Raw genomic sequence first — 12199 nt, 5'->3', positions numbered from 1 at the left:
GTGTTCGGTGCCAGGCCTTTGGGGCCACGCGTTCGGGGCCACGCGTTCGGGGTCACGCGTTCGGGGCCTTGCGTTCGTGGCCACACCTTCGGGGCCAGGTGTTCACAGCAGGGTTTAGTTCTACTCTAACTGAGGCAGTGAGGCCTTTAAAGCTGAATGTTCTGGTTCTTCTGGACCTCCAGAGCCTCTGATGAGCTGTTGGGGTGATTCTGGTGGGTCGGCCCGACCTGGGAAGGTTCTCCACTCTTCCATGTCTCCTCCATGTTTGGATCATGTTTGTCCCGAAGCCTCAGAGTCTCTGTAACGTCTCCCCACTGATACATGTCAGGGACTTTGGGCCTCATCTGTTCTGCAGGTCGGCAGGAATCAGGCCTGGTGTGGTTAGTTAAATGCAACCAGAGAAAGTGGTTAATCCCAGTTAATTCTGGGTTTAAGAGGAAAGGAATTACTTTCACCCAGGGCCGGTGTGGTCAGGACAACTTCCTGAGTTTTCTCTGGTCAGTTTTGTCTGATATTTGAATTTATTTGATGATTTTCTTCATGACACTGTAACTGTGAACTTTCTGGATGTTTTAAAGTCTGAGTGAAATGAGAAGAGAGCTGAGCTGCAGACCTTCATGGAGGTGAAGTTCCTCAGCCTGTCGAACACAAACTCCATCTCCACGTATCCCTGAGTCCCCTGCGTGTCGTTCCTCCAGCCCAGGTAGTCGTATCCCTGCCACACGTTGTACTGGCGGATTGCCAGGAAGTCGTCGCGGCCCGTCACGCCGTCCGTCAGCTGACCCAGGCCTCCGGACAGCTTCCTGTTAGGAGAGACGCCGTCAGTCAGAGGGAACGGGGAGCTGGACCAGCTGCTGTTTAAACATTCTGACCTTTTCTCGTGGACGCCGTCGTACGTGGAGTCGTTGAGGCTGATTACTGACGGGTTACCGGGCGCCATCATGAGCTGACCCTCTGGAGCGCTGTAGGACAGCAGCCCGTCTGCAGACAGCAGGGAGAAACCTGAAGGGTTCTGCTTCATGATCATGACCTGAAACGGATCTCTGCCCAGCGTGCGGCGTACCGTCCCAGGGACAGCCGTACAGCTCCACCCTCATGCAGACGGTGGAGGACAGCCTGGTGACGGGGATGACGCGGACGAAGCGCGCGATGATCGGAGGCTTCAGGTCGTTGGAGAAAATGCCGTAGGTGTCTTTGTTTCCGTCCAGGACCTGAAGGAAACAAAAGTCTAAAATAAAATTTACTGACAGAGTAAAACCTGGCTCTGACTCAGTGAACCAGTCTGAACTGGTTCCCTCCAGTCCAGCTCCAGTTGTTTGGTTCTGTTGTATTCGGGTCTCTCACCTCCTTTCCCAGCCGGTTCTTCCAGGACTTCCACAGCTGTCCGTCTCGGCTGTAGTTCAGGCGGTAATGCGTGGCGAACTCCTTCCCCAGACCTCTGGCGTACCGACCCTGAGTCCCGAACAGCGTCAGGAAGGTGAGTCTGCGCAGGTCGATCTGCAGCAGAGCGTCAGTTCAAACCTTTCAGTCTGAATGAGCAGCATCACTTCCTGCTCCACCTTCCACTCCTCACCACCTTCACCTCATCTAAACCACGTAGAGCCTAAAGCCAGAGCAGAGCTGCTGTTCAGACTGATTTTTAACCTTTGACCCTTTTGAAACCAACCTGCAGGTACTGAGAGTCTGAAGGCTCCAGCTGCCCTTCAGGACACCAGGCTCCGTCTCCGTCCTCAGAGTTCAGCCTGCAAGTCAAACATGTTGGAAAAAAGTCTGAAGGTTCACAAGGTTTGATTGGAAACGGCATGCAGAGGGAACCAGGCTGGGATTCGAACCCAGAACCTCCACTGTGCTGCAGCCACATCACATTCACAACCCTTCACAGTAAAACAGATTCTCCTAGAGACATCATTTTATTTTTGTTTAGGTTTATTACATTTTATTCAATGGGGCATTAAAATTTTATGATAGAAAATGACATTAAAATGATTTCACAAAAACCGATATTCCTTCCAGTCTCCGGCTCCATGAAGCCTGGCTGACCTGGCGTACTGCGGCCCGGTGGTCTCGTACCACCGGCTGGACGCCGTCAGGTCCTCGTTGGGGATCCGTCCGTCCTCCATGCCCAACGCATAGCGACAATGTTCTGAACACAGAATCACACAGACCCGTTTTACTCAGAGGTTCCAGAACCGTGGGGGTTTGGGCCACATCGGGGCGGCCATCTTGTCTCAGCGTGTTCACCTGGATCGATCTGTCCAATGGCTGCTGGAAGCTGAAGGATCAGCAGCAGGAAGAGGTGCATGATGGTCCAACGGTCACACCAGCAGGCGTGCTACATCTCTGAGAGGAAAACAGGAAAAATTATTAAACTTTTACATCAGTGATGGTTTTTATGTAGTGATCAGAGACAGATGTTACATTTCCAATCAGATTCCATCTTCATTCGATGAACTGGAGCAGATTTCTCTCCATGTGCATTTAGAACCTTTCGTTTTATCTATGGAAACTTTTTGACTTTTTTAGAGAGAAATTTTCCTCTAAAGCTCTGAACAGTTTGAATTTGTCTTTTAACCAGAACCAGAACCAGAACCAGGACCGGAACCAGGACCAGGAGTTACTGAAGTCAAACTGACACACAGAAGATCATAAAAAATGAAATATTCACAGAAACAGGAAAGTTTACATGATCCATCCAGCAGGATGTGAGCCGCGCATCCTCAGCATGTTGTGTTTGTTGCCAAGGTGACCAGAAATCCAGAAAGTTTCAGTTTGATGTGGGATTTTCTGACCTTAACTTTTAGAAACATACAAATCCCACAGAGCTGAGGGTTAGGGTTCAGGGTCCTGCAGAAACATTCAGGACTCCAGTCTTCAGCCTTCAAACATTTTAGACAAAGATCCAACATTCCTTTTACGACATGCAGCGACAGACGGGTTTTATTTATTACAGTCAGACCCGGTCCAGGACATGCAGAACTGTTTGGTTCTGAGACTCGACCAAACTGTTTGTGTTTCCTGCTGCAGGTCAGCGTCTCTGAACGGCTGAATTAATGACGGTTTCTGTGTGATTTCATCATGTTGCTGCTGTCGGCGCGCTCACTGAGGTTACACAACAGAAACATCTCAGGCTCCACATTCATTTCTGATCCCCTCTCTGCTGCCAAGGTCCGTTTCAGAGGGACGGACGTCTCTCCAGGGAAAACAGCTGGACAGGGGGGGAAGAATGAGGACCGGACAAACTGGGAGAGAGGGACGGACACAAAGACAGGAAGAAGGAACGCTGAGCTGATAAGAAGTAAAAGAAAAACAGGCAGAAAGAAATGAAGGAAGGAGAAAAGGTCCAGAGAACAAAGAAGGGAAGAAGAAGAGAGCAGGAAGCTGAACTTTCCATGGTTTTAAAAGGTCATTAAACTTTACAAGGTCATTTAAATGTTAGATATTACAACTTTTATAATTCTGAGATTTAACAACCAAAACTCTTTCAACATGGCATGAAATGTTAGCAATGCAGACAAAATCCTAAAGTTTAAAGTAAAAACCAACGTAAATGAGGAACAAACCCATCCAGCCACCAGACAGGTGAAATAATCTGGATCATACAGTTTGACTGAGGAGAAACACGAATACTTTGTATTCAACTGATGAGTGGAAAAAAAGTAAATTAAATTAGAATAAAGCTCAGTGGCTCCACATATAACAAAACATCTGAATCGTTTCTGTTGCATCAAGGAGGCAACGGCAACAGCAACAGCAACAGCAACAGCAACGGCAACAGCAACGGCAACGGCAACAGCAACGGCAACAGCAACGGCAACACCAACAGCAACACCAACACCAACACCAACACCAACAGCAACTGAGGATTCATTTCACATCGGTACCAATAAACATGGAGGTTTTAAAGACCAAAATTCATCAATGTTTTATATTTTATTCTTTCATATTTAGCTAATATGCAGATTCACTTGCCTAACTAAACATTTAGATGATGAGCTAAATATTTAGCTCTAAACTAAATGTCTAGTTAGCAAACTAAGTAGCTCAGAGATAAATGTTTATCTTCCTTATTAAAGATGTAGTTTAAAGTTCAATATTAAATGTGTAAATGAAATATTTATCTTGATATCTAAATGAATTTGAAAGTGTAGAATTTATAAATGAATAACATGATGAAAATATGAGCTTGAGAAATAAAACCCCGTTTAGCTTCTGACTGTAACTTTACAAACGTCTCTCCTGTCAAACTGAGACCCTGCAGGAGAATCTCTGCATGTTTGACCTGAAAGCTGCAGCTCAGCTCAGCTCAGGTTCCAGGTTCACCTCATTCAGCACTGAAACTCCAACAGCAACTAAACCTGCAGCAACATGTTGGGGACGGTTCCAGTCAGGCCTCAGTTTATTCTGCTGCTTATTCAACAAAACTGAACCTGAAAGTATCTGATGACCTGAAGACTTCCTCCTGCAGCTCCTGAAACAATCTCTTTATTTCTGTCAGAAACGTCTGTCTTGGTCTCAGGAAGTGACTTTATTGACTTGGTCCAGAGGAAAAGGCCGAGCCGGAGGCAGAGCGAAGGAGAGGAAGCGGCTTTATGTAATGTTCTGGCCGGAGCTCAGATTCCTGCACCGTTGCTCATCTCTGCAGCTCAAATCACATGACAGCAGAGGGAAAGACACGGGGGACCGAAAACAAACCGGGTCCAGATGACGGTTCACTGACCAAACATCTGCAAACAAAACATCATTTCAAACATTTTTTAAATAATCTGAAACATATTTTCCGCAGCGGGAAATAAAACTCCTCTAGGAGCCGTAAAAGAAATAATAAGAATATATCTCAGCATGTTGCTGCCTCAGTGAGGGACCAGGCCTGAAACAGCGCCACGCCTGGCAGCTCGTGGTATTACACCCTACAGTTTGGCTCCAGTAAAAACATGCAGCAGAACCTCTGCAGGTTCGGCTCAGTGTGCATCATGTTCTGAACCCAAAAACTCAAAGATTTAGCCGTTATTTTCCCCAAACCAACAACCAGGCAGCAGATTATTTCATTTAGGCTGAAATTCTGGACATTTCGGATTAAAACAGTGACAGTTTGGGATGTTTTGTAGTAATTAAGGAACATTTTGATTCCTGACTCAGTCTGCAGACATTTAACTCAGTAACACGTTCACCATCATGAATCCTCCCAACAAAACAAGGAAAAACGATTATTTACTGAACGTTTGCCTCATCATCATCATCATCATCATCATCATCATCATCATCATCATCAGCATCATCATCATCATCATCATCATCATCATCATCATCAGCATGACGCTTCAGACACAAACTGATTAATTTTATCTCTAATCCCTGAATAAAATCAGACACGTTTGGTCCCCAGATAAATAAAATCCTTCAGTAAAACCAGACATTAACATGAACATGGTGACGCCTCGCTGTAAATGTTCCTTACAGGCTCCGGTAGCTTTACTGACCTTAAACTGACAGGAAACCAGCAGAGAGGAAACGCAGCAAACGGGCCGGGCTGTGAGCAGAACCCGGGACAAACCAGAACCCACTTCAACCCAAAACAAGTCAGACGTTAAACGGTTTGACTTCCTGCTTTTCCTCCTGCGATGAATAAAAATAAAAACCAAACTTCTGTGATCATAAACAGTTTGGTGATTCTTCTCTGTTTCTATGAACTGATGAAGGAACCAGAACCTGATCAACAACATTCATTCTGATAAGATGATTAAAGTCTCGAGGTTTAAAACATTTCTTTCAGCTGCTTCAGATGATTTATGGGATCGACTTCAGCCGCTCTGCTGCAGCAATCATCTAAAATAACTCTGTTCTGGTTAATTAGCTGCAGCACAGAGTTACTCTGTTTGCTCTCAACATTTTCCAGTTTTTTTCTCCTTTCCTTCTTCACTCTTCTCTTCTTATCTCCTTTGTCTGTTTCCCTCTTCCTCGTCCTCGCGCCCCTCCTCCTCTTCCTCCTCCTCCTCCTCCTCCTCCTTCGTCAGAACGAACTGAAGCCAAAAGCCTCAACATTCCAAACATTCAACGCAACCCAGATTTCTCCCTGCTCCTTTTCCCCGGCCCGTCTCCGGCTCACACAAACACACAGGAATCCGTCCCTCTGCTCTGCTCCTCACCAGATCCCAGCTTATCGGGGTGAAGGAGGCAGAGTTCACTGGGAGCAGAGCAGCAGAGGAACCTGCGTTAAATCCGTCTGACGGCCCGACAAAAGGCCAGAACAGACGGCCTGCCTGAGGTCCAGCAGCACAACACGCCCAGAACCGTTTACTCAGTCTGCAGCCTTTTGCTTCTTGCAATAATCCTGAAGCTAAAGTCTAAGGTTAAAGGTCAAAGTGTATTAGAGCATTTATGCTTAGTGTGTTCTCATAATTAAAAATCCAAAGTTAGTTTAAATTTATCTGGTTAAGATGCTGATTTTCAGAGATTTGGTTGAAGTTATTTTGTTTTTATTTTGGGGCGTTGGAGGACAGGCTGACTCCATCCAGGTTCATCTCTGGTTTTTCTTTCTCTATGAAATCATAAATATATGGATCAAAACTCATCCTGCTTTATACCAACTGCAGGGGATATTTAATCCTCTTTATGCTTTTTCTTCTGGGTTTTAGCTTTTGGTGCAGACAGAGAACAGCAGCTGAACCAACGCTACACGGCTCGTTAAATGGGAAGGAAGCATCAGTACGTAACACCATGAAAGATTAGAAAGACAGGAGGAAACCTAACAAACCAGCAAACAACAAGTGATTTAAAAGAGCTCTGAGGGAAACCAGTCAATAACAGTACAGAACAACTACTTTCATCAAAACTCAAATTCAGATGGAGAGCATAACTTCTGCTCCAGTTCTGACCAGCATTCTTACTCTGATGAGCACATTGTTACCCTTAGCAACTGTGTTTGGTAAAATATCAGCAAGTTATGGTGAAGGAAAGCAGCTGAAAGTCTCACTTTTCAGTCAGTCTGATTTTGCCTTCTGAGGGTTTAGCTAGCTGTAGCATGTAGCCGTCAAAACGCTCTTCCACCAAAGTGTCCCAGACCCAGAAAGTTTCATCATGTGGTGGATAAGAGAAGTTAAATCTCAGGCAACATATTCAGTCCAACCATCTCTGCTTCACTTGGCTCAGACACTGGGAAGAAAAAGGTTTTAGCTGCAGGTAAACACAGGAGGAACATCTGGAGAGAGCAGTGAGTGATTTATTGATATAAGGAAGACCTGAACTGAGTCTGATGTGATTAAATCTCTATTGACTCTTTTGAGATAAACAGCACATTTAATATGAAACCACCCAAAGCTAAGCGACGTGTCCGACTCCATGTTGGATTAGCAAACAGCATCAGGTGAAACGGTCAACATGATTCTTTAACGTCTCTGAGGAAACTTTCTGTCCAGGCGCTTCAGATCAATGTTCCTCCAGATCTACGTTCCTCCTGTTGCTTCACTTCCTGTCCCGTTTCATTTGCATCGCCATGAACATGTTCATCTGGTTAGAGCCGTAAATAAATAACAGATTTTTGACACTACATCATGAAGTAAAGCGAAACATTTTCCCCTCCCCCAGGAATGTCGTGTCTTTCCATGAACAGACTGGATGAGATGCTGTGAAACCAGAACTGATGCAGATCACTGGATTCAGGGGAAGTTTTTTAAGACGCATCAAACATGTTTTCATTTCTCCTTCAGCTGGACTGAACCAAACCAACCAGTCAGAGAAGATAACGACCAGATGGAGATAAACTTGACAACCCAGTGGTTTCACCAGGCTGGTTTAGAGGAAGATCCTTTTGGTGGTAAATAAAGTCATATTTAACTTCCAGCTGTTCAGAGGTTTCAGCTGACTTTACGTGTCCTGAAGCAGAGTTTAAGTCAACGTGTCCTGGAGTGAATGCTGCCCTGCTGATGCTTTGTGTTTGTGGGTCGGTGCTGCTGCTCTGATTATGCAACAGCAAACAGTTTGTTCCAGATGTGCTGAATGTGGGACGCTGTCAGCCAAGAAGGAGTTCCAGCTGTTGGACCAGAACAGGAAGAAAACGTCCTTATAAAAAACACAAACAGATTCTCTTATCAAACTCTGAAGCAGAAACGTTCAGATGTTCTCAGCGTGAAAACTTTCTGCTTCAGTTTCTCTTCTCCATAAAAGTGATTCTCATATTCATGGATATGTTAGTAAATGCCTGAGGAGGCAGACATGTTGGAGGGAGATTCATGTTTTAAAGTTTCAGATAAAAGTTGAGGCGTTAACCAACCGCAGCTTTAAATCGTTTCCCTGGAAACCAAAAACAAATCAGAGGTTCTGTTCTTTATTTGGGTCAGGCTAAAAATATACCAAAGATTATTCACTTATGTTGGTAACTTTACATAAAGTAATGATGCTTCCTTTAGTTGTTACTGTATCAGATCCACAATTTAAATTAAAATCAGATATCTGATGAATTTGAGCTTTTAGACGGGAAAATATTTAATTTTAATTTAGAGAAATGTTGGGAGTTTGAGTTAAATGACAAAACAGTTTTCAGGTATTCTTGTGTTTTCAGAGGGAAGAACGATGCAGAGCAACATGGAAATGAAAACTAGGAAGTTTAAAAAATGACTTATGGCTCCAGCATTAAGTATCATTTCACCCTAAAGACACAAGAGACGTCCAGTTCCAGTTTCATGTCCTGGACGACTCAGAAATCATGTTTAAACAGCAGCAGAAACCTCATTGTTTTAGGAATTATTACTAATAAATGAATGTTGATATTAAAGTTAACCTGCTGAGGTAAAACTGCTTTGACTCTGACTGAATTTATGTCCATCATTAAATGGACGGTCAGATTCTGACGGTTTAGTTAAAGACTCTGAGGTCAAACAGCAGATCCTGTCCTGGCTTCATCAGATCGTTACATTCTCCTCATTCATGATTTCACTGCACACACTAAATGGATGAAAATATATACATTCATATTCAATAATGATCTATGAATGACCCAGTGTATTGAGTCTCATCCCTGCAGAGCGCCACCTGTGTTGCATTCAGGTACAACCTGAAGAAAAGCCCAAGAACCAGGCAGCCTGGCAGCAGGTCGAGTTCCTTCAGTTCATGACTGAAACTGAGCAGTCAGTCAGTCAGACTGCAGCCTGAGTTCCCCTTCAGTTCCTGCTCCAGTTTGGGTTTGGGCAGCGACCCGAGACGGCCGGCCTGGCATGGAGAGCTGAAACCTTGGAGGAGGCCGTCCGGCACCGAGCCGCTCACCGGGTCAAAGCTGAGCAGCAGGAATGTGCAGAAAGTGCAGAATGTACACATTCTGCATATCCCATGTTAAATCAGGGATTTGCATGTTGAATCAAATCCCTGATTTAACATGCAGGGATTTGAACCGACACCGCATGAATCAGACCCACCTGGGAACCTGAGCGTGGAGACCCAAAGAACCCCAACAGAACCAGAGACTGGTTCTGATGGGACCACAAACTGAGCTGCTTCACATCCAGCTGAGGTGAACATGAAGCTGCTCAGGTTGAGGACAGTTAAACGGTAAAACTGGCTGGATGTGTCAAAGGTTTCTGATAATTATTAATTATAGTTTCTGACAGGCAGCAGGTGCTGGAGATCTGCTGGAGGTCAAGAGGTCACTCCTGTGTGACAGAGTGAGGCTGAGAGCGTGCCGGTCCAGACAGACCAGAGTTTGGTTCCTTCTCACCATGAAGAACCTCACCATGCTGTCCAGAACCGGTCAGAACGACACTGGAGTCAGCATGATGCTGCCACTTCCTGTCCACCAGCAGTTCCTCCTCCAGCCCAGCGCCAGCAGCTCGCCTCAGACCGTGACCTCACATCCTGCTGTCAGACGACATCAGCATGCTAAGCTAGCACAATGAGGTTAGCATGTCAACAGGCCCCGCCTCATCCCACACTCTGACTGTTCCCATGGCAACAAGCCTGGGAGAAGACATGTGGAGCATCCAGGCTCAGGATGATAAATGGGCGCATCTTCATCCAGAACACCGGATGTTCCAGTTCCACTGGGTTTCTCTGACCAAACAGAGACGCCCCGGCCTGAAGCCGGATCAGAACCGCCGACCCGCTCAGAGAACTCACTGCTGGGATTCAGACAAACAGCTAGGTTTGTTATGGTGATGATGAGGAGGAGGAGGAAGGAGTCCAGATGAGCCTCAGGCTCCATCAGAACCAGAACACAAACAGAACCTGTCAGTGGAGCCGCTCTGAGGCTGCAGATGCGTTTCCCTCACAGCGTGATGATGAAACGTTTCAAACTTCCAGACGTGGAGCTGCTGAGTCAGCAGAACGCTCCGATAACAGAAACATCTGCAGCCGCTGACAAAGAACCCGATGAGAAACCAGGAGAAACGAAACATCCCAGAAACACCAAACCACAGAGAAACGAGGAAATAATTCATGAACAGAATCAGAACAGGTTTAACCTGCATCAGCCTGAGCAGCAGCTCCTCATCCAGGTTCTGTCTGCAGCTCAGAGGTCCAGACCCGGTCCAGACTGGGTCTGGACCGGGTCTGAACCGGGTTCACACCCGGTCCAGACCCGGTTCACACACGGTCCAGACCGGGTCCGGACCCGGTCCGGACCCGGTCTGGACCGGGACTAGACCCGGTCCAGACCCGGTTCAGATCCAGGGTTCTAACGCGCTTATATGGAATGGCAGGAGTGCCAAAAAATTTAATCTACTTTAAAACAAATGGAAAATAACAAAAGACATGTAAATAAGCTAATAAATATTTTAAAATTCTATTTAGTATCTAGATGTATTAAAATATTTTTTATTAAATTAAATACATTTATATATGACTTTTATTTATTTATTCTTAACTTGAACAACAAATAATGTGTTCAATACATTTATTTATTATTAAATTAAAATAATAAATAAATAATATCACTAAAAATCTTTTGTCCAATTATTATTTATTTTATTTTGGGTTTATCCTTTTTCTTTGTATTGCACTTAGTTCTGATGATGTTATTTTGATTGATTAAAATATACACAATAAACAAAGATGTTTTTATTTGTAAATGTATTCATACATTTATTAATACGTTTATCTCTTGTCCAATTGTTTTTGTATTTTGACTTTTTTTTAACTTTCTTTCTGTAGTGAAAGTGAATTCTGTGTTTAAACCATGAAGATCGTTCTGGTCAACCTGTTCCACTTCCTGTTTCACTCCATCACTTCCTGTTCCACTCCATCACTTCCTGTTCCACTCCATCACTTCCTGTCTGTGCTTTCACGGGTCAATCGGCCGACCCGTCTGCAGGTCTGGATCTGGATCTGATCGTCCTGCTGCAGCTGATTGAGTCCAAAGATCTGATGTCAGAATATAAATTCATAAAACAGAAAATATTCCTGCTGCTATCAGAAATGTTCAGATGTTATTAATGATTCAGATGGAAGAGAGTCTGAACATTTTGACTCTTCTCTCTACCAGAGGATCCTCCAACAGATCGGAGCTTTATTCAGCCAGCCAATAGGAACACAGCAGGCTGCAGCAGGTTTAAACTAAAATTATTTCATCAGATTTACAGAGAAACTGAATCAAATCTTTAGTTTGGATCAAACAGTATCATCTAACTCTGATGTTTTTTCTGGCTCTAGTGGCTTTTATTTCAGAGTGAAGTGACAGGAAAGGAGCAACAAGAGAAGGGGAAGACATGTGGCAAAGGTCACCAGGCCGGGAATCGAACCTGCGACAGCCACTGATGACTAAGGTCTCCATATGTGGCTGGTGCTGAACCTCTGCACCACCACAGAGCAACTGAACGCTGATATTCATGAGAATAAAGTTCATATTAGAGTTAAAAATGCTTCTCAGGAACCCGGCTGGTTGAAACCTGCAGGTTTCCATGGAATTAATAACTTTAATAACTGGATCAGATTAGAGATTAAGGAGGCTTTGAGGTCTCAGTTACCATGACAACCAGCGCAGATGTCAGACAGTTTGCTCAGAAAGAACATGAAGCATAAAGAGCCAACATGGGAAAGACAGGAGAACATGCAGCTGTTTGGTTCTGAGTCAGAGCAGAACCAGGAGCCACATCGCCATAGCAACCAGTGGACTCCATCAGCAGGTAACTGGATGTTTAGGGTGATACCATCCATCCATCATCCATCCATCCATCCATCATCCATCCATCCATCCATCCATCATCCATCCATCCATCCA

At 44.7% G+C, this 12199-nt stretch overlaps 1 protein-coding gene across 5 annotated transcripts in view; it reads right to left on the bottom strand.

The window, feature by feature from the left end:
• Positions 1-12199, bottom strand: part of ddr2l (discoidin domain receptor family, member 2, like) — a 25623-nt gene that overhangs the window by 11659 nt on the left and 1765 nt on the right. For 4 of the 5 annotated variants that reach the window (XM_016661275.1, XM_016661276.1, XM_016661273.1 and 1 more), the window contains exons 2-8: positions 2242-2340; positions 2041-2143; positions 1667-1742; positions 1345-1497; positions 1064-1211; positions 873-981; positions 614-803 (exon numbers count right to left, since the gene is read on the bottom strand). In XM_016661275.1, coding sequence (XP_016516761.1) covers positions 614-803; positions 873-981; positions 1064-1211; positions 1345-1497; positions 1667-1742; positions 2041-2143; positions 2242-2302 — 840 coding nt within the window. In that variant the 5' untranslated portion in view covers positions 2303-2340. Of the gene's footprint in view, positions 1-613; positions 804-872; positions 982-1063; positions 1212-1344; positions 1498-1666; positions 1743-2040; positions 2144-2241; positions 2341-3100; positions 3378-12199 lie in introns of those variants that run through there. The other variant, XM_016661274.1, reaches the window with a different exon arrangement.

The sequence above is a fragment of the Poecilia formosa genome, unplaced genomic scaffold (assembly GCF_000485575.1).
Source record: "Poecilia formosa unplaced genomic scaffold, Poecilia_formosa-5.1.2 Scaffold320, whole genome shotgun sequence".
NCBI lineage: Eukaryota > Metazoa > Chordata > Actinopteri > Cyprinodontiformes > Poeciliidae > Poecilia > Poecilia formosa.
Note: the sequence above shows the minus strand (reverse complement) of the source record. Positions and strands in the feature narration are given on the sequence as shown.